Genomic DNA, 22,924 nt, shown 5'->3' on the forward strand with positions numbered 1-22,924 from the left:
CTATCCCTCCATTTTCTGAACCGCGTATATGATATAGTGCTGGAGCCTATATCAGAAAAAAAGAAAAGAAAGATGAAGCTATTTATTGGAGATGGATGACATTTTTTTCTAATGTCAGCTATTCGTTTTTGCAAAGCCAGTTTGGGTGGTTGGAAAATTCTAAGAATGTGTCCAGTTGCATGCATTTGGGGTGTGTGTGCATATAGACTGAGTGCATATAAGCAGATGGCCGGAGACACTAAGCAGGCATCGGAAGCGACTTGTACTCCCCAAGTGCATCCTTTTCTCATTGCTCTCCATCCTCCTGCACGCGGTAAGTAACTCAGCATCAACTCAAATGATAAAATGTGTTGAAATGTTTTAACCCGCACGATAGGTTGGCATCTCAGGAACAACAATGTTCTCGGGTCAGTTGGATTATAAAAACACATCCCAATAAACATTATTAACCGCTTTTGTTGCAAATATTTCAAATTAACTATTTTCAACTAGTTTCATTATAGAATACTGCCATTTGTAGTGACCAGGCTACGTTTAATGCTCCAAAGGCATTCCAATAAACATTAATAACCATTTTAGTTGAAAATATGTCATAGAAGACCATTTTAATTGATGAGAACTTTTGTAACAAAAATGTATCGTTTGTAGTTCTTCAACTTTAAAATGGGTCAGTTTGACCTGGCTAGGTTTAATGTTCCAAAAGCATTCCAATAAACATTAGTAACCATTTTAATTGAGAAAATGTCAACAGGTCCCATAGCAAAAAACTATCAATTTGTAGTTCTTTAAGATAAAAATGGGTCAGATTAACGCCGGCTATGCTCAATGTTCCGAAAGCATATTGAGAAACATTGTTAAATCTCAATATTAACAGTTGATTATGTGCATGGAAAAGTCTGTCAGCATCTTAAGGATGTTGACAAGCGGTGGGAATTTCTGTGTGACTTACAATTCAATATTGCTGTAATATCAAAAATATATTGTGATTTCAAAATAAAACCATCTGGTATCTCTGCAAATGAAAAAAAGCGTGTATTGTTTTCCGAGTGGGATAAAAAGTTTAAATTACAGACAAATCTTTATGTTCTACATTTAATATTTTACACTGTGTAAACGGACTTTCGCAGTTCACAATAAAAAAAATATATATATATTGGCTGTTTGAATGTGCAGTGATGAAAGCAGAGCATCATTTCTGATATTCATGTTAATATTTCAGTGATGAAGGCCAATTCGCTGCTACCCCTGCTGGCAGGTGAGCCAACGTTCACGTCACAATTTCTTTTTTGCTTCTGCTGTTTTCACTACATTGTCATTGAGCAAAACAAAATGTTTCCTCTTCGTGTGCTCAGCTGTCTGCAGCCTGTTGGGCCAGACACACGCCCAGACATCAACGCCTGTCAGTCTGGTCGATTGTCCTATTAGCATTTTTGGGAAAGAGCAAACAAATGTAGAAGTGAGTAGCAATGCGGTCACATATTGTTCTCCATTGTATATGCACAAAAGAAAAAAAAAAGAAGTCTGCCTTGAAATTCTTCAACATGCTGATGATGTTTTCTATCCTTACAGATAAGCCAGAGCAATCATTCCACTCAATTCTGCTTTACGGCCGCTAATGCTTACTCTGAATGCATCCAAATCTCTGGTGCAAATGACTTCACTGTGATGTCAAACATTCGGAATGACACCAGTGGACTTGAAACATTAGTCAAGGCAGAACTTCCTCAACTCGGCGGCACCCTGACCTGCTATTTGGAAATCAACTTGTCCACTAATAGCCAACTGAATGTGAGTCCTTTCAGCTCAGGTGGGCAACATTACCAACTACTTAATATTGCTTGTGTTTTTATGTGCTCAGATGACCATTAGTTTAATGAACTTTGGATCCCAAGCGGCCTTGAGTGTGTTTCTGACTTCGTACCAGAACCCGTATGTTGTAAGTATACGTGACATATTTGGTTGGCCAATGGGTGACGTGTTTTCAGAGTTAGTGTGCTTTTGTGAAGATGTAACATTGTGCACACAGCGAGTGCAATCAGTTGGCGGCATAGCTGGCTTTGACACCAACGTCACCAATGCTGAAGGAGTGGCAACAAAGTACTTGGATCTCAGTGGCTGCAGGTTACAGGGTACGTAAAAAACTTTAACGGGCCGCTCAAATGTTGGCTAGCGTGTCACGCAAACACAAATGATGTCTAACACGGATTCATGGCTTTAAATCGGCAGGACAGGTCATCTTTCCTGCTTCAGATACGATCATCTCAGAAAATTGCACCAACTTCTCATGCGACGCTCAGGCTGCACTAATTGGCGAACCCTCTTGTGGATCCAAGGAGACTTGCGATACCAATGACATGTAAATCATTTCGCTGTCTAGTCGATACAACTGTTGTTAGCACCGTATTAAAAAAAAAACATTTGATTAGTAAAGGGGTCACCTGACCTTCCGACTCTGCTTGACTGATTCAGTTCCATCTCATTTAGGTGCCAGCCGACGCACCGCGTGTGCACGGTGACCGGAGGCCATGTAATCCAGTTCTTCGGCCAAGTGACTCCCATTACGGACCGCTGCATGTACAGCCTGCTTGAGTCAGCCACTGGTAACTTTATATTGCGGGCATCTTTTGAAGATCGCCGCAGTCTGGTCATGACCTTCTTGGACGGTCTGGATCTGGAACTGACGTCATCCAACGTGTCTATCACGCTTGAAACAAGCGGGAGAGTTCGGGTAAGAAGATGGCCACTACGCTATGGCTGATGTTAACTCATTCACTGCCATTGACGGCTATAGACGTAAAAAATTCATTTGAACTATTTCTATTAGTTTAGTTCCACTTTTGTTAACAAGAGTATGAAAACCTAGAAAAAAAATTATTGTACATTTAAAACAGATATAAAATGTGTGATTAATCTTGAGTCAACTACTGACGTCATGCGATTAATTAGAATTAAAACATTTAATCGCCTGACGCGACTTAAAGATAATAAAAAATTCGGGACATCAGGTGATTAAAATGTTTCATTGTAATTAATCGCATGACTAGTTAACTCACAATTAATCACAAATTTTATATCTGCTCTAAATGTACAATAAAAAAATACTCTTGTTAACAAAAGTAAAAAATAAAAAATAAAAAGTACAACTAATAGAAATAGTTCAAATGAATTTTTGACGTCTACAGCCGTCAATGGCAGTGAATGAGTTAATGTTGTGAATAGTGATATGTATGTGGTGTTGCACATGGTAGTTTTCAAAACATCCGCCAGTAGTGTCCTTTTTAACAGTATAGTCAAGTAATGAGAGAAAATTCTGCACTCCCTCCTATGACAAGTTAGCAAAAGCTTTTTTCTCACTGTTGGTGACTTAAAAGGATTAAAGGGAACATCAACCACCCAAAAACTTCTTGACAATATGTTCTATGCAGCCCCACTTGTCTAAATATTATTCTGCTTACCATTGCATTAGTGGAATAGGAGTTAAGCTGCAAAATCCAGCAGTTTTTTATCAATATCAGAAGGCGGCCATTTTGACACTTGCTGTCGAGGGAAAATTACATCACAGTTGCTCAGGTCTGAGGTAACAACCAATCATTGCTCAGCTTAAAAAAAACAGGTGAGCTATGATTGGTCATTGCTTGAGCCCTGAGCAACAGTGATGTCATCTTCAGTTGACAGCAAGTGGCAAAATGGCCGCCCCCTGAGATAGATAAAAACTCATATTCCACAAATGTAATATAAATCAGAATGACATGTTTAGAACTAGTTAGGTCACATATAACATATTGTTGTCAAGAAATGCTTACGGTTGACTTCCCCTTTAACACAAAGATTAGAAAATATAAGATTTGGCACGGTGTGCTGCAGGAGGCATTCGGGAGCACAGTCAAGCCCTTTTCACACTGCACTCGCACTCAGTTGCCAGCATGCCCATATTTGGAAATACTGACATAGAAGCCTACCAGGAAGTCAAAAAGTAGATTTTTGCCGCTGGTTGGATCGCACTTCAATAAAATGTTTCATTAAAATCATCAAAAGAAAGCCGTGACTTTGCTCATTATAAGTAGGAGGAAGACACAAGCAGCAGGGAATGGTTCGGCAAGAACTTAATAGTTTACTTGTAAATAAGTCTGCCGAAATAACATTATATCACTCGGTCGGGTTCGAGGCACCAATCTGTCACAGCAGAATTCTCTTACTGTGCCACTCCATGCCGACCAGCAATGCTCCATTCCGTGGTTCCTGCACCACACCACATACACAATAAAGGGGGTTGACGACTGCTAAATGTAGTGTGAAAAGGGATTTACTCATTTGGTCGGGCAAATTTTTTTTTTTGTAATGCAGGTAAATGGTGAAATACAAGCATCTGGTACTACCCCCACCGATGTCAACGGAGTGCTTCTCTCTAGCAACGAAGCTGGTGTCACTTTGGAGATATTGAACAATGCCAACTCGGATGTGGATGTTTCCATTTTCTTTGATGGCTCCACTGCACGCATCAAAGGTGGGTTGAGTACTTATCAAGTGACCTTTGTGCGGATCACCTGCAATTGACTGATTGCGTTGTGCTTCTTCCTCTCAGTACCCGACGGAGCATCTCTGCACGGCTTATGTGGAGATCCAAGCGATCAAACTTATTCTCCAATCCCCATCCTTGATAGCAATAGCTTTACGGGGTAGGCGGAAGTTTTGTGTAATTTAAGTATCCATAATACAATGTATATTACATGATTCTGATTTGATGACTCCAATTGTGAATATGTTTTCCCTGCTGCTCTCTGCCCTTTGTCACCCCTAGATGTGAAATAATGCCCCGAGTGGGTAATACCATATCAGGGGTCAACAGTGCGGCGGGAACAGAACTGTAAGCGCAATCGCTCGAGAGTATCATGTTTTGCTTTCATCACCGTGGCAACACTCACCATCCCTCTTTGCATGCGCAGCTGTTCCCTGCTCCAGTCGGAGCCTTTCATTGCTTGCCACGATAAAGTTGAAGTCGAGCCTTACATCCAGTCGTGCAACAACACGCTAACCAGTTACCCCATTAAGGACAACCTCAAGTGCCAGTTCTTTGAGGCGTATGCCGAAGTCTGCAAGCAGCAATATGACATCGACCTGGGCAACTGGAGGTCTTCTGTCAACTGCCGTAAGGGTGACACATGCACACATGGCCATGCACTCCTTCTGCGAGGCTTATCTAGGGTTATAACCCTTTACTATTGTTGGATTATTAACATTGTTTTTCTGTTTCAATTTATATTTTTCAAAGTGTTTTTGATTTTAGTTAGATATGTTACAACTGTTCCCCATATGTTAGTTTATCTATGGTCTTCGTTCTATTCCCTGTCATAGTAAGGTGTCTGATTTAATCTAAATAAGAGGTGTCTGAACAACAGGGCCGTCTGCGTGAGTCTCTGGTGTGAGGATGCTCCAGGGGCCAATTGTTTATCCAGGAGCCAATTATTTACCCACATCTGTTGAGGACTAAAATAACTCAATGGGAGATGGCCTGATTGTATTTCGCTTTGCTGACAGAACAAGATCAAAGTCTCTCAGTCTCTTCCTCGGGGGCTGTGCTCTGTGTGGGGTTTTATGGGGGGTCCCTGGTGCAAGGAGGTGACGGGGGGCCAAGTGTTTGCCCACATCCTGAGCCAGAGATAAGGAGAGGGGGTGTGTAGACTTGTTTTGACAGGAAATGCCACATGCTGGAAGGGCAAAAGGTACTTTTGTCAATGAAGGGGGTGGGGACGTTTTGTGTATATATGCATGCATGAACTTTGAGAAGGACACATTTGTGGGTGAGCTGCTATGATTGAGCAGCCCCTAATTTGTCTTTCAGACTCTGAAATAAAAGCTGGCAAACTTGTTCACAGATTTCAACTTTGAATTTATTTGAACACACAGAAATCAAGGACTGATTTCCAACACTATTTACTCAACCATTAAGAAAGGAAATCATTTGAAAGGTTAATGGCAACTTCTGTGTCTGTCCACAGCTTCCGACAATCAGGCGTACTGTCAGAATCACACTTGCAGTGCTAACGAGTTCTGTGGAGATTCCGTGTTCAATACACCCACCTGCCTCTGCCGAGCCATATTCGCATCAGAGTACAAGTTGAAAAACACTTATGGTAACAAACACCCTTTGCCTCCGTTACCTGCATTGGCTAACATCCTCGTTTGTTCAGGTGACCCACCCACTTGCCACTCGGGTAGAGGATCCATCTCCCTGGTTGGCTGTCTGCTGGAGGAGGATGGCATCGACTACACCGCCTTGCATCTCAAAAATGAGACCTGCCATGGCGAAAGGGACAATGAGACCCACTTGGTGATCTTCAACTTTGACTCCAGCAACACATGTGGGACAGAAACCCAGGTTTGTCAACAACACATGGTGAAGAGGCTATGAATGGGGCACCGTTTGAATGATTGCAAACAAAATCAGCTTTTGGTTTGTCAAGGACATTATTATTATTATTGGGTTACATTTTTGTTTGTGCTAAACATCTATTTTTACAAAGTCTCAGGAGGAACGCTAGTTTCTCCTTGAGACGTCTGGAACCTAATACTACAGGTGCTCGTCAAAAAAAATGAATATATATATAAGAACTTAAGTGATTTCAAGTATTTATTTGTTTATTTTTACATGATTTGGGCTTCCAGCTCATAAAACAGGATGTCAAAAAAAATAATAATGTGAAGAAATCACCATGCATACTTCCCAGTGTTTTGCATAGGGGGAAAAGATGGATGGATGAATGTTATTTTCAAAACGATACTGTATTACAAGAGGAAAATGAGGGCCACCAGACCCAAAAACAAAGAGCTAGCAGCAAGCATCAATAAAGCCTGGGCTTCCAGGACCCCCAGGCAATGCCACGGCGCATCGAGGCAGTGGTCAAGGCAAAGGGAATCCAACCAACTATTGAAGATTGACATATCATTTTGAAAATACCATCCATCCATCCTTTTTTAATATTTACATGCAAAACACTGGAAAGTATGCATGGTGATTTAGATAAACAGAGTTAACAGGAAAAAGAGGATGAGCGACCGGGCGAGGGATGAGAGGACAGTGAGCCCTACAACAGCCTTTTGCTGATAGAAATTATTCGACATGGAAGACTACATGGCATTCACCGTACTTAGAAAAAAGTATTTCTACTTTTGACAGGTGAACAACAGCTTCGTGGTTTTAAAGAACAGCATTGCTATGGGCGAAGCCCCTCAAAACAACTCCATTATCACGCGCAGCCGCCTGGTGGAGTTAAACTTCACGTGTGTGTATAGGCAGCCGGAAACCAAAACCTTGACCTTCCTCGTCAAAAGCAGGTAAGTGGAGCCTTATATTGCAGCTCGGACCAGGTGACGGCCAAACAGCTGACGACTTGAATGTTCCACAGCGCCGTGGTGCGCCGAGTGGTATCAGAGACCGAGAACTACACTCTGGCCATGCAAGCGTACACAGACAGTGAGCGCACACAGCTGTTGGCGTCCGACACATACTTGGATCTTAATCAGCAGATTTGGATCCAGCTGCGCGCAGAAGAGCTGGATGGGAACACGGTCAAAATTGTGACCCAGTCCTGCTGGGTGACACAAGATTCTTCGCCCAACGCCACTTTGAAATACGACCTCATCATCGACGGGTGACGACCCACTGGCTCCATATTAAAGCAGGCTTGCCAACACTTTGTCAGACGTATTTTCTTGTTTCCGAGCAGCTGCCCGAACCTCCAAGATGGCACGGTGGAGATGGTGGGCAATGGATTGGGGACGGACAACTACTTCTCGTTCCGAATGTTCCAATTTGTGGAAAGTACAAGCTTCTACCTGCACTGCAATGTGAACCTGTGCGTGAAGCCGCAGTGCGCCCCGGTGAGTTGCGAGCACATTGTTGTTTGGCCCACTGGTCTGGGAGTATAGGCAGCATTTTCTTTTGTCCTGTCTCAGCAGGACTGTAGCGGGGTACAAAGCAGAAGACGCAGAGCCTTAAAAGAAAACTTGGAAGAGTTTGGTGGGGACTTACTCTCAATGGAATGGATCATTTAGGTAGGACCTGTTCAAGAAATGGTCACTTTTTCTCAAATGTGTCATATGTGAAGTGATGAAACCTGGAACAAGGTTGAAGGGGCTCAAGAGGGACTTTGAAAAATGTATAAATAATGACAGTTGGGAGCTAATACCAAGTTTTGTGTTCTCAGGTGACCCAGATTCCAATGGGCTCTTCAAGTTAAACATGCATTTGATGGCCCCAAATGGATGACACTGTATGATGTTGCAAATTACCTTGTTTTGGTACAAATTATTTAGGAGATAAGAAGAAAAAAACACAAATTATTACCACTTTGTACCAATAGAATTTGGTGTGTTGACCAACAAGTCTTCCACATAATAAAATTATTTGGTGATGCCAACATGTGTTGTTTCTTCTGAGTCAAACTGTTGCACACGTTACTTTTCTTTTCTTTCTTTTTTCCAACCTTTGCAGATGACAAGGCAATGCAAAAAATACATAGATTGGATATGTTTTTATATAACACTTTTTTCTCCATGCCTGGATGTGCAAACACTTGATTAGTGATTGGCTTAACGCTATAATACTAGATGTCAATTCAAACTTACGCATGTGGACACACCACCAACAGATGAAATAAATATCTTTTATTCTTCACCGTCATATTAATGAACACAGAGCTGTCGCATTACTGCGGAATTTGGCCAAAAACATTTAACGGCACTGCTGCATCGGTCTGGACCGACCATGCATAAAATCTCCCATGTGAAATAAAAATATATATATTAAAAAATTATACATACCACTGATATACAGATCTGATATAAACAGGCGTATTGGTCACAAACCAATTAGAATTAGAATTATAAACATGGCTTCTTTTACAAGACATACACAGACTTTAGAAAAACAAAAAGGTACATACATTTGACTTTTTACATTTGTACAAGATTTTCATCGCCAGTGTCCTCCACCCATGCTGAGAACGCTGGCTCCAGGAAACTTGGGAGGCCCCAACTGAGCAAAAGACAGTAGTAAAAACACCCTCGCAACCTCATGAACCTAATACTGGCAAACGAGGCCATCTGACACTTAACATTCATTCACTTCTGTAAGAAACTTAGCAAACATGCAAAACAACAATGAGAAGGAATTGGATGCATGTATGTATACATATATCTACATATATACATATACTTAAATATACATACATTTGCATTTATATATATGTATATATACATACACTCATTAAACATTAGTGAGTTGAATATGCATCCTGGGTACATTCCAGGTTTAGTGTGACTGAATGTGGCGATGTCTCGTGTAGCACAGCATGTCGGATAGCGATAAGTGCTTTCAGAGGGAAATGACGTTTAGTGGCTTTGAGTAACACCGAGTGGCTGCTGTTGAAAAACTCCAATCTGGTTGGTTAACTGCAATCTTTACGTGGACCTATGGAAACCGTCAGAGGCAGTTTCTGGTACGTGTGGGTGCCAAAGCGGGACCTGGCACAGAGCGCCATTCAAGCTCGGACCAGCATCGGCGACAATTCCAGCAGCATCAAGCTTCAGATCACAACTAAACTAAGAGCAGGGCATGGTCAATGTGGCACATTTGATAAGATGGATGTGCATCTGTGGTGAAACGGAAGAGCTTTAGAAGCAGACACTGCGTTGCAATGGTTCCTGTTTGTTGGCAGGGACCTTAAAGGCATCTTAAACCAGGTCAAGAGGCACAATCCGGAGTGTTACTGATAGACACGCAGCTTGTGACTCACCGCTGGAGGAAATGTTTCAAAATTGCTGATGAACAAAATGATTCATTCAATGTCTTAATTAGTTGTTTTTTTCTGTTGTTTTTGTGACAGCGTCTGACATGGATGTGCTTAGCAATGTGATGTGGCAATGCGCGATAAGCCAGCAGCAAAGCTGAAGATCTGAGCAGGATTTGGTTTCATCCCGGAGCTAACAAGAATGACTACTCACAAACTCATTCAGGCAATGTTGAGAAACAAAAAAGGCACAAAGTGAGATGGCGACTGATAAAGTGGGTGAGATGAAGGCAGGTGAGAGAAAGTTATCCGCATGTTTTTGTTTTCAAAGCAGCAGCAGGCCCTGGTCATCGAAGGCGGGAGACTACATTCTGGGGTCGGGTTCGCAACGTAGACACCATCCCGCAACACAACAGGATTCGTTTGAAGACAAAGCGTTAAAAAACGGAGATGCTTCCCAAGAGTTCAAATCATCACAAGGGAGGACTTGACTTATTCCCACTTGAGAAATTAAGGTGCAAAATCAGAAGACTTTTGTCTTCTGCAGTTTTATACAAAGGCCCGGAAGCACCCAACCTTCTTTCTGGTCCAACACGGTTACAGCAAGGAAGCCCAGCTCAGTCCAATTGGCAGGAGGGCAGAAAGTTAATGTACGAAGATGTGCCTCAGCAGCTCATCCGCACACGGACGTTGCTTCGTCTCCACAAAGATACGTTTGAGGAACTCTCTGCAGTGGTCCGACACGTGGGCAGGTAATACGGGATTGGTGGGCTGAGTGGCAATCTTAAAGATGGCCGCCATGGCCTCAAACTCTGCCCAGGGGGGTCGCTGGGTCAGCATCTCAACAACAGTGCAGCCCACACTCCTGAGAGAAGAACGACACAGAAAAGCATACGTCCTTCACTCGCATGCAATATTCAATCCAAAATGTACGGTCATTCTTTTCATCCAAAATGTTATTACAGCATTTCTTAACCAGAGGTGGGAGTAAGTCACATATTTACAAGTCAGAAGTCTCAAGTCTTTAAGTTTGCAAGGTCGTGAATTTGTTAAGGCAAAGTCCTGATCTTTGATTGGATGAGAAAGGAACGGGGTGAGCACAAGCAGCAAAAGTTCTGTGTTACTGTAAACAGGAAAGACGTGTCCACTTCATGTGTTCAAGTCAAAGTCAAAGGAGTCTCAACCGGTCACAAATCCTCAAATTGGTGTTAACACAGCAACATGTCACATGTGGTCCTACCAGATGTCAGCCTTCCTGCCGTAGCCCTCACCACTGATTACTTCGGGGCTCATCCAGTAGGGCGTGCCGGTCACTGACTTGATTCCCGTTCCTGACAGGCAAATGGTCTGCAGCCTGCGACTGGCCCCAAAGTCGCCCAGCTTTACGTTTCCTAACGAATCTCGGAGGATGTTGGCCCCTGAAGACAACAACTTTTAAAGCTTTCTTCCATCTCTCTTCTCCCAACAGAATAAATAAGGAAAAGCAAACAAAAATATTTTTATACCATGCACTATTCACAACTCTCCACTGTGTGTGAGATAATTACTTTTGGACATTGTGCACCAATGTTATATACAGGCTTGGCGAGTAATAGATTACATGTACCGCCGTTGCCTATTCAGGATACCAAAAAAAAACATGACAGGTACATTTATTAACTCATTCACTGCCATTGACGGCTATGGACGTAAAAAAATCATTTGAACTATTTCTATTAGTTTTAGTTCATTTTTTTCCACTTTTGTTAACAAGAGTATGAAAACCTAGAATTTTTTTATTGTACATTTAGAACAGATATCAAATTTGCGACGCCCTTAATTTTTTAATAATCTTTTTTTAAATCGTGTCAGGCGATAATTTTTTTTAATTGTAATTAATTGCATGACTTCAATAGTTAACTCATGATTAATCAAAAATGTTATATCTGTTCTAAATGTACAATATATTTTTTTCTAGGTTTTCATACTCTTGTTAACAAAAGTGGGGGAAAAATGTTAAACTAATAGAAATAGTACAAATTAATTTTTGACATCTATAGCCGTCAATGGCAGTAAATGAGTTTAAAAAAAAAGTGGATTCAGGGAGAGCTATATCATCTAGCTCATTTTTGGAACAATGAACGTTGTTTAATATTTTGAATTGAAGAGATGTAGTAATATTTTAAGAATATCTTTATATTTATCATACCTTTGATATCCCTGTGAACGATCATGTTGCTGTGCAGGTAAGAAACCCCCTCAAGGATCTGCCGGGTATAACGACGCGTCACGTTCTCCGTCAGTGCACCGTAGGACTTCACCTGGTCCTTTATGGAACCCTGCAGACACGGGACATCATCAGTAAAGCATTAACAAGCAATCACAGATTTGACAGAAACAAAGCACTCACTCCAGGCATGTACTCCATGAAGATGGAGAGCGTTCGCTCCATGGAGTCTCGCAGGCAGCCGTAGTACTGGACAATGCGTTCGTGGCAAAGGTTTTTCAAAAGCTGGATTTCACACTCCAACGCGCTCACCTCCTACTCAAGACAAAAGAACGATAAAAGCATCCCTGCTCTGGATAAAAAATGGAAAAAACGGTGGACCGGCAATTCTGACCTTGCTCGTCTCCGGACTCTCTGGATCAAACTGGACCTGTTTGACAGCCAGTTCCCGTCCAGTGTCTGCGTCGTAGCATAGAAAAACACGTCCAAAGGCACCTTGCCCAAGGAGCTTCCCCAGTCGCCAGTTGGTGGGCGCGCGTGGAGCTGAATACAATTTGGGTAGTAACAAACTACAATTACTCAATTACATTTACTGACGTACATTTATTGACAACCTGTACTTCTAAGAGTAATTTTAGTACAGCATAAAATGTATTTTGCTTGAGCATTTGTGTTAAGGACAAAGTAGACGAGTGCTAGGGCTGTCACAAACTAGTATTTTACTAGTCAACTAGTCGTCACCGATAGTAGTCGCACTTAGTCAACTAAACGGGTATGTAAATAGTAGCATAATTGACATTACATCAAACATACAACATAACCTGTGTGTGATAATAATAGCTTCCAGACACGACTGTGCCTAAATCAAAAATGGAATTAGCCATCAGCCACACCGTGATTCCTTTTTAGACGCACGTGCATACCCGTGGTGCCACCATGAATGGCAAACGAAATGCACCCAAGCTATCTGTTGCTAACACCGGTTAGCCATTACACTGCTTTAGCCATCGCGCTTTTGTTGACATCACGGATGACCCGGATTACAATTTTGCGCACGTGCAACACAGACGGGAAGGAGACGAGGCTGTTATGAGAAAAAAACTAAACGACTATTAATGAACTGTCGAGGATTTTGATCATCGATTAGTCACGACTACATGTTGGCAGCACTGGTTGTGAGCACATGGGGGGCCCCAAGCTTTTTTGATCCAAGATCTACTTTTCAACCAGTTCAGTGGCAATATCGCAAACCCACACACCTTTTCCAGCCTGCAGTTTCTAACATCCTAACACTTTTTCTTGTTATACAATCAGTAGACATCACATCACTCCCTCTGCTAGTCTTTAGCTTTAATTATTGTAAAATAACAGTACTCGTTCGCTAGTGCTGGGAGATATGACGATATTATTGTGACGACGATAAAAAAAGTTCTTATCGTGTCATTTTTTTCCTATCGTGTCTATCGGCATTTGTCACTTACAGCAAACAAAATAAGTGACAGAATGCTTGTTGGACAGGCAAAAGCATTCATTTGCATGCTTATTTCACACAGCTGTCCCTAGGTGGCAGCCTGAACAACACATATATAACAGGCAATCATGATACATAGTGGTCATACATTACAAACTTACGGTGCCAACTATCATCCACCCATCCATTATTTGAAACGTTTATAGTCAATGAAAATTAATAAAAAAAACAAGGTGGGTAAATGCAAATAACGAATCCTACTACTTTGAAAAACTTAACTAAAACAACTAATTATTAACTAATTTGCTCCCAAAATCGTATAAATATGTTCTTTTTTTATGTTTTAAGTGTCCCAAAGACGTATTTATAAGTTTGTGTGTGTGTGTGCGTTTTTTATGCTAGAGAAGTGGTAGGCAAATTCGGTCCTCAAGGGCCGGCGTCCTGCAGGTTTTGGAGGTTTCCCTGCTGCAAAGCAGCTGATTCCAATCAACAGGATCGTTACCAAGCTTATGCAGAGCTTGCTGATGAGCTGACCATTTATCAGCTGTGTTGAAGGGAAACCTCCAAAACCTGCAGGACTCCGGCCCTCGAGAACCGAGTGTGCCCACCCCTGTGCCAGAGCATACAGAAGGCTTTGACGCAGCCTCTCAACTGCAAAGAACAGTTGAAGAAATTGTAGTTATTACACAAACGGTTAGCAGAGCATAGGAAATGAACCAGGACCATGTTAAAAATCTTTCTTTTGGTAAATTCCAAATTTTTATAGCAATATTACACAATATTCTGTGGGCCTTGCGAAATCAGTCAAAACCCAGTAAAACAGCCGAGAGTGAAGGGGATTGTTTTAGTGAAAATGGCTGGGAGTGAATAAGTCAAAAAAAGCCACCTCGAACAATGCTGTGTACTCCTTCGCTCCTTTTGGCCACCACAAGGCTTGAAATAATTTGTTTCGGATAGCAGTGTCTACATCATGTGCATTTTTAGGAACAAGGATTTTTAAGTTTTCCAAAAATTGAACGTTGGGGGCAGCCCCAAAAGCTTCGCTGGGATGTTTACATTACCTATAAGCGAGATCGTTTTTTCTAACATAGCAACGAGCTTCGGCTCATAAACACGTTGCGCTTTCGCTCCTCAAGTTGGTAATGATAAGCCTCCATGGCGGCGTATAAAAGTTGCAAGTACCGACATTCTCTTGAAGTGATTACGAGGAGTGATTAACAAGCGAGAAAGACGGATAACCCGTGCTAACTGCTATGCTAACCGGCTAACGTTATCGTGGACGTGGCAATATGTGCTTGGGTGATCGATTACACTTTTCACAAAAGTTTCGTTGGAACCGCGTTAAAGGGGAGCGTGTCCAACTTTGAACAGCAAAATAACTGGCAATTTAATGAGTATCTGGAAAGAGAAACTAATACTACACACTCAGCAAATTCACTTTGGTAAACAGGAAGTGATGAGATTGTTACGGCGTCATGTACGTCAGCCGGGAGGAGGTTTAACGTTTATTGATATTGATAAGCGAGTCAGAAAATGGATGGATATACTAAAGTGAATACATTTAATATCACTAAATGTTATTTGTTTACATTACACAATTTCTGTCAGAATTTTTTTTAGATGAAACTGTGCCTCTTCTGTTTGCATTTGATATTTTTATATAGCATCACTAATAATGGATGCATTTCTCATCTGATACACATCTGTTTAATGTAACTTAAACAAAAATTGAGAAAATGTAAACAGTCATAGTGTTGTAGAATTTCTAAAAGAATAACTGAAAATATATCACGGCATATCGTGATATAAAACAGCCTATAGCGTGATAGAAGAATTTTTCCACATCGCCCAGCACTATCTTACTCAAGTACAATGTTTGGCTCCTCTACCCACGTCTGCATGTGATCAAGGTGACAAAAGGAAGCTGAAAAGGAAGCTTTGTGATGTGAGAGTGAGAACTTACAACGGCTAGGCGGGCTAATGTCCATGACCGACAGGGTTGGGGTGCTCGACTGGTTGGCCTCAATGTCACTTCCCCGCCGCGGCCGCCTGGCAGACCCAGCGCCATCTTCCAGGTCGGGGGTGAACACGCTGCTGCCGCTGCTGGTGCTGGGAGACTGCTCGGTGGGACTGAAGCTGACAGGTGAGCGGAGACCATGTGCCTGCGTTCGCCGAGCACGGGGGAAGGTCTTCCTCCCTGATGCACAAAACGAGAAGCAAAATGAATGGGTGTCGTGCTTTCGTGGTCTAGTGTTTCTGAGGAAACCAAAAGTGAATTCCAACCGTCGCTGTAATCTTGTAGGCCGAAAGGAACGCCGTATCGCCGAGGGTATGTGCCTCCTTTTCCTGACTTGTCAAAGACTGGGATGTCGTACTCTGGAGAGGAAGGGACACGATGAGGAGCGCTGTTCATGACAGAAAGTACATCACTAGGTTGTGTCATGTGAATGCATTTGAACCAGTTGGCGGTTAGATAATAATGGCGTTCCCAATCACATATTTTGCACCCTAATCCAGGGGTCAGCAACCTTTACTGTCAAAAAAAGCCATTTTAGGCCAAATAACCAAAAATCTTTTTGGAAACGCAAAACATTTTAACATTGTGAAGAACAAAACAGTGTGTTAGTGTTAGTCTAATTTACTGAGGGGCCAAGAGCTAATAAATACCAGAAAAATAAGCAGCATCCAATACTTTGAGATAAATTTTCTTCTATTTTACATCTTTCGGTTTTGGGTATTTTTTGTTGTAATTCTTCATACCTTTCTATCAAATTTCTTAAATTTTTGGCAATGTTATGGACATATGATGATTTTCCGCCTCTCTTTTTTGGAATTTTTATGGCTATTCTTTTTACATTTAATCTGCCTTTTTACTATCAATTTTCTGACATTTTTAGCAATTTTGTGGACATTTTATGGTTACTTTTTGAATGTTTTTTTAAACCCTTTTTATGCAATTTTCTTGACATTTTGGGGGAATTTCATGAACATTTTATGCCAATTTTCAGCTTTTCCTCTTTCTTTTTGGACATTTTAAGTTTGTTTTTTATATATATATATATATATATATATATATTTTTTTTTTTTTTTTAAATTATCTACCTTTCAGCTTTCTTTTTCTGCCAACTTAAATTTTTGGGCTCTGACATTCATTTATTTATATATATATTTTTATTATTATTATTTTTCTTTATTATTATTATTATTATATATATTTTTTTAAAGAGTTCCACAGGGAGCCACAGCAGAGGGACTAAAGAGCCAAATGTGTCCTTGTCCCATCAACGTCATCTGGCAGGATAGATATAATTAGCAGAAGGCCAATCTTGGCCGGCACGTTGCCGACCACTGATGTAATGGTGTGAAATAAATATAATACACACACACACACACACACACACGCACACACACCACCACCACCACACACCTGGAAAGTCCTGATGGTTGTCAGGGTAACTCTGTGCTCTTGGCATCCTTGACTTTGGGTATTCACTGTTAGACAAGGAAGGGTCTCTTCAAGAACCGCCATTGCCCATCATTGTAGCCTGATTAAACCAGAGTATCTTTACCTGTCTAATGGGCTGTCTAAAGAAGGACAACTTCCAGAAGCAGAGTTCTCCGGACTGCTCATGCTCAGTGGGTCAAGCATCTGAGGGGAAAGAAAAAGAAGCACCACTAATACTTCCTGTGTGTGGAAAAGTGCAATTTTTCCAGACAGGATGGGCACCTGGTCCATGCTCTCTGGAATGAACTCTCCTTCACTGTTGATGCTTGTGAAGGAGCCATTCCTTGCCACTTGCTGGAGTGCGTCAGGAATGTATCCGGGTGGAGGAGAGCTACGGTCCGTCGAATGGGACCCTGAGCCAGGAAGACACAACAGTCATGCTAAAAGAATGAAATCCCTATACATATTGAAGAGGGAGTAGGGGATAATTGAATGATTCCAAACACAGCCATTGTCATTTTTTTTTCACCTAACGACGGAAGCACGCTCTTCTTGTCTGTGACTCTGAAACCTGTGTTGTCCAACTCCTCGCAGGAATGCAGAAGGCCCACATTGCAAGAAGAGTTCTGGAAACAGAAAGTGAGGACAAACAAAAAATAATTGAAAAATAATTGTGTCTAGAGGTAAAGGTCAGCAACAGACTCAACCAAAATGACCTGCGAGGAGATCTGCAGCACCAAGAGGATCTTCAGACTCTTCATGTGAACGCTTCGATCTAGCAGCTCTACCGCCTTGTCCAGGTCGTCCTGAACAGTAAGTGGAATCACCAGCTGCAGAAAACAAACAGCAAAATGAGTGATGGTATTTGGTATTTTGACCATTTTCTGAAAATAAATGCTCTCTATGAGAATATTTGGGTCTTAGGATTCATGTCAGTAGTAGGTTAAAACAAAAATGTTCATTGTACTTTGTATAAATAGCCAAATCAGAGAAATGGGTCATTTTGCAATTGTTACTTTTTGTGTTTTTTCCAGAGCTATATATTGGTTTATACAATAACTCCTATCTTTATAATGTTATATATATCTATGAGTAAAAAGAGAAACGTGGAGTCTTTCTACCACCAAAATCCATGAGTGCAGTCTCTGAATGGGGTTGTCGTTGCCAATAGCCTCTCGAATATTCAAACGCTTTTTTTTTTTAACCTCTTCCACTTCCTCTCTGTCTATTATAAATGTCGCTACAGTGGCCAGGGCAACCTGCTTTTTCGTTGACAATGGGACCATGTGATAACATATAGTCCTTAAAAGGTTGTTTCCCAATACGAACACCAGGGGGCGCACTTTTCCATTGCAACAAGTCGGCAGGTGCTCGAGTTTGGCCGCCACAGTCGGTGTGCAGCTGGATTTAAATGACACAGTACAGTATCACGGTGAATAATAGTCCCGGCTATACCTCGTTGTTGCTATAGTGAAGGTCCATCGTCTGACCAAAAGCCACCTTTGCTTTATCCCTCAGGTCGTCCAACTTGATGGGGCGAGAGAATTGCAAAATCCTACACAGATGAACAGGAAAGGTCATGGGGTGCACAGTAAAAGGAACATCGGTTACAAAGCAAGCCTGAGCTTCACCTCTTCTCTCCTTTGAATTCGAATTTCACTCTGACGTCGTTCTGTCCCAAACACAAACAGTGAGAGAAAGACAAATGTCAGTCAAATGTAAGATTGTGTTTCATGCATTTTTAAGGTGCAGTGGTTCCCAGCCTTTATTTTACATGGGCGAATTCGTACGCTACACCACAAAACAAAAACGAAAATTACTTGTATATACACTGTACGGTACATTGGAAACTGAGCTTGTCTCAATTTACTCACAAACTTAATGGCATAGTGTGAAATCTGGGTCTGTTTAGTTGAGCACAAAGCTATTATTCTGTTCTATGAATGGCAACAAACAGGTTAATTGTATGCTCTGCCATCTAGTGGCATTTAATCGACAGGCCTTAAAGTAAAAAAAAATCCTGAGCCTGAACTTTTTCCGGGGAACGGTGGTGCAGTGTCCAACGTGCCGATTCGTTGTTCGACCGACATCAAGCAATTCGATTCGTGGCCGTGGATGGACTGGGCATTTGGGAAACTCGTGAAATTCCCGATGGCCAGTCCTCCCCAAGCGTCAGGTCATCTGTTTCATTATCCATTTATATTATGTATAAGTATAGCACTGCGGGTTGCTGTCCCCTCTCGTGCTGCATCTATCGAATACTTTGGTATTCAAATATCCTATGGAAAATTCTGTTGAATAATCAGGTATTTGGATAAAAAATAATGTTTTCGCGTGGTGAAAGAACAATTATGAGTAAAGAAGACATTAATAATATATTTCCACTTAATAATGATCGACCAACTTTCATTTCTAGATAATAAACTTACTTTTCTTTTCTTTTTTACTTAAATTTAAATTGTGCTTAAAGGCACATTATTTTCCTCTCTAGAAGGTTAAGGGAGATTTTAGAGAATGACCTTCCGTTAAATATTAGGCAACGTCCCTCTCTACCCACTCTTAAAACACATCTTTGTTCTTTGGCGTTTGACTCGGCATGAGACTCATCATTGTTTCAATGTTTTACGGTGTCTGCTGTATTTTGTTATTAATTTATTTATTTTATTTACTTACCTACTTGTGTTATTTTATTGACTTATTCATTTAATTTATTTGGTGTTATTTTTGTCTTACCCGTCTTTATTCCATGACTGCTTTTTACTCCATGTACAGCACTTTTTATGAAATGAAATTTCGAGTTGAGTAGTTTTTGGTCTGTGAGACAAAGTGACGTCAGAACCACAGTTGTGATTTTGCCGACCGTCAGCTGCACAATTGAATGAACACGGTTTATTAACTGATCTCTAGGAACGGCAACTGTGTCCGGCTGTCAGCATCAAAGTGTGCAAATCATCCTGTCAATTAGACTGCCTTTGAAAAGTAGTCCAATAGCTAGAGCCGCTAGTACCATTAGCACGCTAACACTGTAGACACTCGAAACACTGGCAACAGGCACCGTACAATACAATGTCAGCCTAATTAATTATTCTTTTAGCGCCCTTAATTGGAGATCGAACGTGATTACTGTACAAAGTTGTTTTGTTGACTTTGCTTGCAATCGTTTATGCCGGCAATAAAAACGTCAGGCAACGGCAACGTTCCGAAGGACGAGTCATGTCATCCGTTGCGCCGGGACTGGCAAAACGGTCCCGGGAAAAACTTCAAAATAAAAGAGTTTCTTGGCATTGTGCTCCACATATTACTTTCTATGGGTAGGTTTATTTTGAAGTTGGCCTTCTCTCCACATTGGCGGTGTTTTGCCTGACGTTTCCAATATTCCCCACATGTAAACTTTGTTGGATTTGTCAAAGCACTGGTGGCTCTTACGCCGGAGATCCGGAGTCCTTTAAGTCCTGAATCTAGGAAACGGCCGCCAATAAACCCAAAATCTACACTGAGCACAAAACTTACCAGGTTCTTGGGCGAGGAGGCTTTGGGCTTGGCCAGGTCCGAAAGGAACCCGGCAGGACGGCTGGAGCGGTGAAGTTCTGCCAGGTCCTGCATGATTGACTGCAGCGCCTCCTGCTCATCTGCTCATTCATTTGGCACACAAGCATAAAAGGAAGTTAACAACGTAAACTGTTTTTCTTGTCGCAAGGACATTGCGACAAGAAAAAGTGTTGGCGAATGTCTTTGTGACCGTTTGAGACCTTAAACGAACCCTGACAAGAAATCAACATTGGCTACATTCGCTGCTCAGTGGGATACGGGCTTAAGAACTTGTCATGTAAATACATACATACCCATCATAATGGCACAACCTTTGACCCAAGAGGCCAGGAAATAAGTTTCTCCCATCAAAGGGATTCCTTCCTCCTGTAAGACAAGTTATGACAAGAAGATGAGCACAACTGACACTCAACATTTCTTCTTCATACAGCGCCACGTTAACCTGCATGCTGTTACTGTCCAACAAAAACAAACGCACTCTCAAAATCTGCACATTTTGCGAGATATCCGAAAAAGCAAATGTGTTCTACCGGATCAGCAAGACAACCTGTGTGCATCAGTCAACAAGTCATGGATTCACTTGCCACAAGTTGCTATCACATTAGATAGCTGCATAGACGAAGAGCACACACACGAGTGGGCAACTGTCATTTTTTTGCGAATTTGTGCAGCATTTGATGGCCCTTAAAGCAATTATTCAAAAAAAAGTGTGCAGTGAGAGATCATCAGGTGTGTTACAGGAATATATTCAATTTCACTTAACTGATCCTTTAGTTATTTATCTACAAATATTGCATCATTCTTCCCATCCCTGAAGAACACTCCCTAGACAGATGCCCTATCTTGTCCACCTTCAAATTCCTTCTCAAAACCCACTTCTGCAATGCTTTTGTGTGATTGTTTCACGTTAACATGTTTTTTCCCTTTAATGCATTCCACTGTAAAGAATTCAAGTACTTTGAAAGGTGTTTTAAATAAAGATTATTATTGTTATTATTATTATTATCTATGTGTACAATGTGTAATGGCGGGTAGTACAATTAAATGTCTTCCATTAGATGAAAGGAGGTACATAACTGACCCGTGAAACCACTTTTTGTCATTTTTGCTTAGTGTTGTGCAACTTTGCCTCCGTAAAGGCTGTGAAACTGCATTAGACAGCCTCATCAATGCTAACATGCCCCATTCTGTGAGGTGAGAGACAGTACAGCACAGCACAGTAGAGTACAGTACCAACCACCATGATATATCCTCAGGTGTGCTGCGGGAATTTATCCAGTTTCACCCCTGAATTATTATTTGTAAATAAAGTGTCGTTTGATCAGCAATTTACGCCAGCAAGGTATAATGACAGAAGGTACCAAATTGACCTGTGCACTGTTGGTGACATTTTTGTTCAGTAGTGTGCGATAGGATTTTTCGAATTCAAATATGCGCCTTTGTTCACGAAAGGTTTTGAAACAGTACAGCACATTACTTGTTACTACTGACAACAAACATTGCAGCCGTGATTATGGCCTGCTTTGCAGAGAATTAGCCTCCATGCTACATGGACTAGCGCGGCTTGATGAGCCCCCGGCTCGTTAACACTTTCGCTAAATAATTCCAAAGCAAAGCGGCTACAGATCATGTCAACCCACAACATACGACGGCGTACTTGTAACTGGCAAGAAAGCTAAGCGATACACTTCGCTGTGCAGCTTAGCTGTCAGGCCAGAGAAGTTGTCAAGCTACGCTAACGTGAAAGTGGACGAATGGGGAAGCAAGCCATTGCACGGTCGTGTAGGCAAACGCGGTTGCAATAACACTCGGCCGTCGTGCTTGTATTTGATATATCTTACCTGGATGGAACGGAATTTACAACTTCATCCACAGGGCCGGAGCCTCGCGCCCCGAGCCCTGCGGAAAACCGATGCCGAAGTTTGGCACCGAGCTGACAAGTTCGCTCGAGAGCTGCTCGGGACACGACGGCGAGGCCCTCGGGCTGTCACTTTAGCCCCGTCTGCCCAGGAAAACGAACGTCAAATGTAGCATTGAACCTACGATCGAGTCCCTTTTCTGTAGAATAATTTCTGATTAAAAAAAATATATAACGAAGTTACTACACAGCTGCGATTTTATGCTACTTATCGCCGTGTTGGCTGACTACGATAGCTTTTGCTTGCTGTGGCCTTAACAGCTTGATTGTTGCTAGTTAGTGACGGAAGTCGCTATACTTTACTAACAAAATAAAGGTTTTTACAACGTCGTATAATACGAAAGATTTTTATTTTGTAGCCAAACAGAATGAATCATTGTTTATTATAATAGCACACTTGACATGTTATAGCCTTCGACCTCTTTGGATGAAAGTACCAAAACACAACCAAAGATTAAGAAATAATAAAAATGAAACAATATTACACGAAATAGAACTTACAACCTGCAAATATGAAACAGTGTGTCAGTTAACAAAATAAAGAAGG

The 22,924-nt window shown here is 41.5% G+C and overlaps 2 protein-coding genes across 2 annotated transcripts; one reads left to right on the forward strand and one right to left on the reverse strand.

The window, feature by feature from the left end:
• Positions 1–1,221: 1,221 nt before the first annotated feature.
• LOC147179606 (alpha-tectorin-like) lies at positions 1,222–8,342 on the forward strand. Its single transcript, XM_086067053.1, has 18 exons — positions 1,222–1,255; positions 1,353–1,456; positions 1,570–1,788; positions 1,859–1,936; positions 2,027–2,129; positions 2,227–2,356; positions 2,485–2,728; positions 4,345–4,504; positions 4,583–4,676; positions 4,799–4,864; positions 4,944–5,152; positions 5,997–6,131; positions 6,189–6,376; positions 7,175–7,332; positions 7,404–7,649; positions 7,725–7,878; positions 7,957–8,052; positions 8,205–8,342. Exons 1-17 carry the CDS (start codon positions 1,222–1,224, stop codon positions 8,050–8,052), a joined length of 2,418 nt encoding a protein of 805 aa, XP_085923179.1. The 3' UTR covers positions 8,205–8,342.
• A 307-nt stretch (positions 8,343–8,649) lies between these two features.
• Positions 8,650–22,639, reverse strand: map3k2 (mitogen-activated protein kinase kinase kinase 2). Its single transcript, XM_086068083.1, has 17 exons — positions 22,301–22,639; positions 20,753–20,825; positions 20,421–20,539; positions 18,542–18,582; positions 18,366–18,465; positions 17,627–17,740; positions 17,440–17,536; positions 17,193–17,323; positions 17,035–17,114; positions 16,893–16,957; positions 15,749–15,841; positions 15,429–15,662; positions 12,389–12,537; positions 12,178–12,309; positions 11,977–12,106; positions 11,029–11,206; positions 8,650–10,653 (listed from the first exon to the last, which is right to left on the reverse strand). The coding sequence occupies exons 2-17, from the start codon at positions 20,805–20,807 to the stop codon at positions 10,434–10,436; spliced, it is 1,938 nt and encodes a 645-aa protein (XP_085924209.1). The 5' UTR covers positions 20,808–20,825; positions 22,301–22,639; the 3' UTR covers positions 8,650–10,433.
• Between the last annotated feature and the right edge of the window lie 285 nt (positions 22,640–22,924).

This window comes from Leptonotus elevatus, chromosome 2 (genome assembly GCF_054856555.1).
Source record: "Leptonotus elevatus isolate MCC_2025b chromosome 2, RoL_Lele_1.0, whole genome shotgun sequence".
NCBI lineage: Eukaryota > Metazoa > Chordata > Actinopteri > Syngnathiformes > Syngnathidae > Leptonotus > Leptonotus elevatus.

Coding starts and splice junctions, on each gene's coding strand:
- LOC147179606 (XM_086067053.1), top strand. CDS start 1,222: ATGAAGGCCAATTCGCTGCTACCCCTGCTGGCAG. Junction 1,457..1,569: donor AAGAGCAAACAAATGTAGAA/GTGAGTAGCAAT, acceptor CTATCCTTACAG/ATAAGCCAGAGCAATCATTC. Junction 2,729..4,344: donor AAACAAGCGGGAGAGTTCGG/GTAAGAAGATGG, acceptor TTTGTAATGCAG/GTAAATGGTGAAATACAAGC.
- map3k2 (XM_086068083.1), bottom strand. CDS start 20,807: ATGGGAGAAACTTATTTCCTGGCCTCTTGGGTCAAAGGTTGTGCCATT. Junction 17,741..18,365: donor TTCACTATAGCAACAACGAG/GTATAGCCGGGA, acceptor TGTTTTCTGCAG/CTGGTGATTCCACTTACTGT. Junction 17,115..17,192: donor TTCCAGAGAGCATGGACCAG/GTGCCCATCCTG, acceptor CTTTCCCCTCAG/ATGCTTGACCCACTGAGCAT.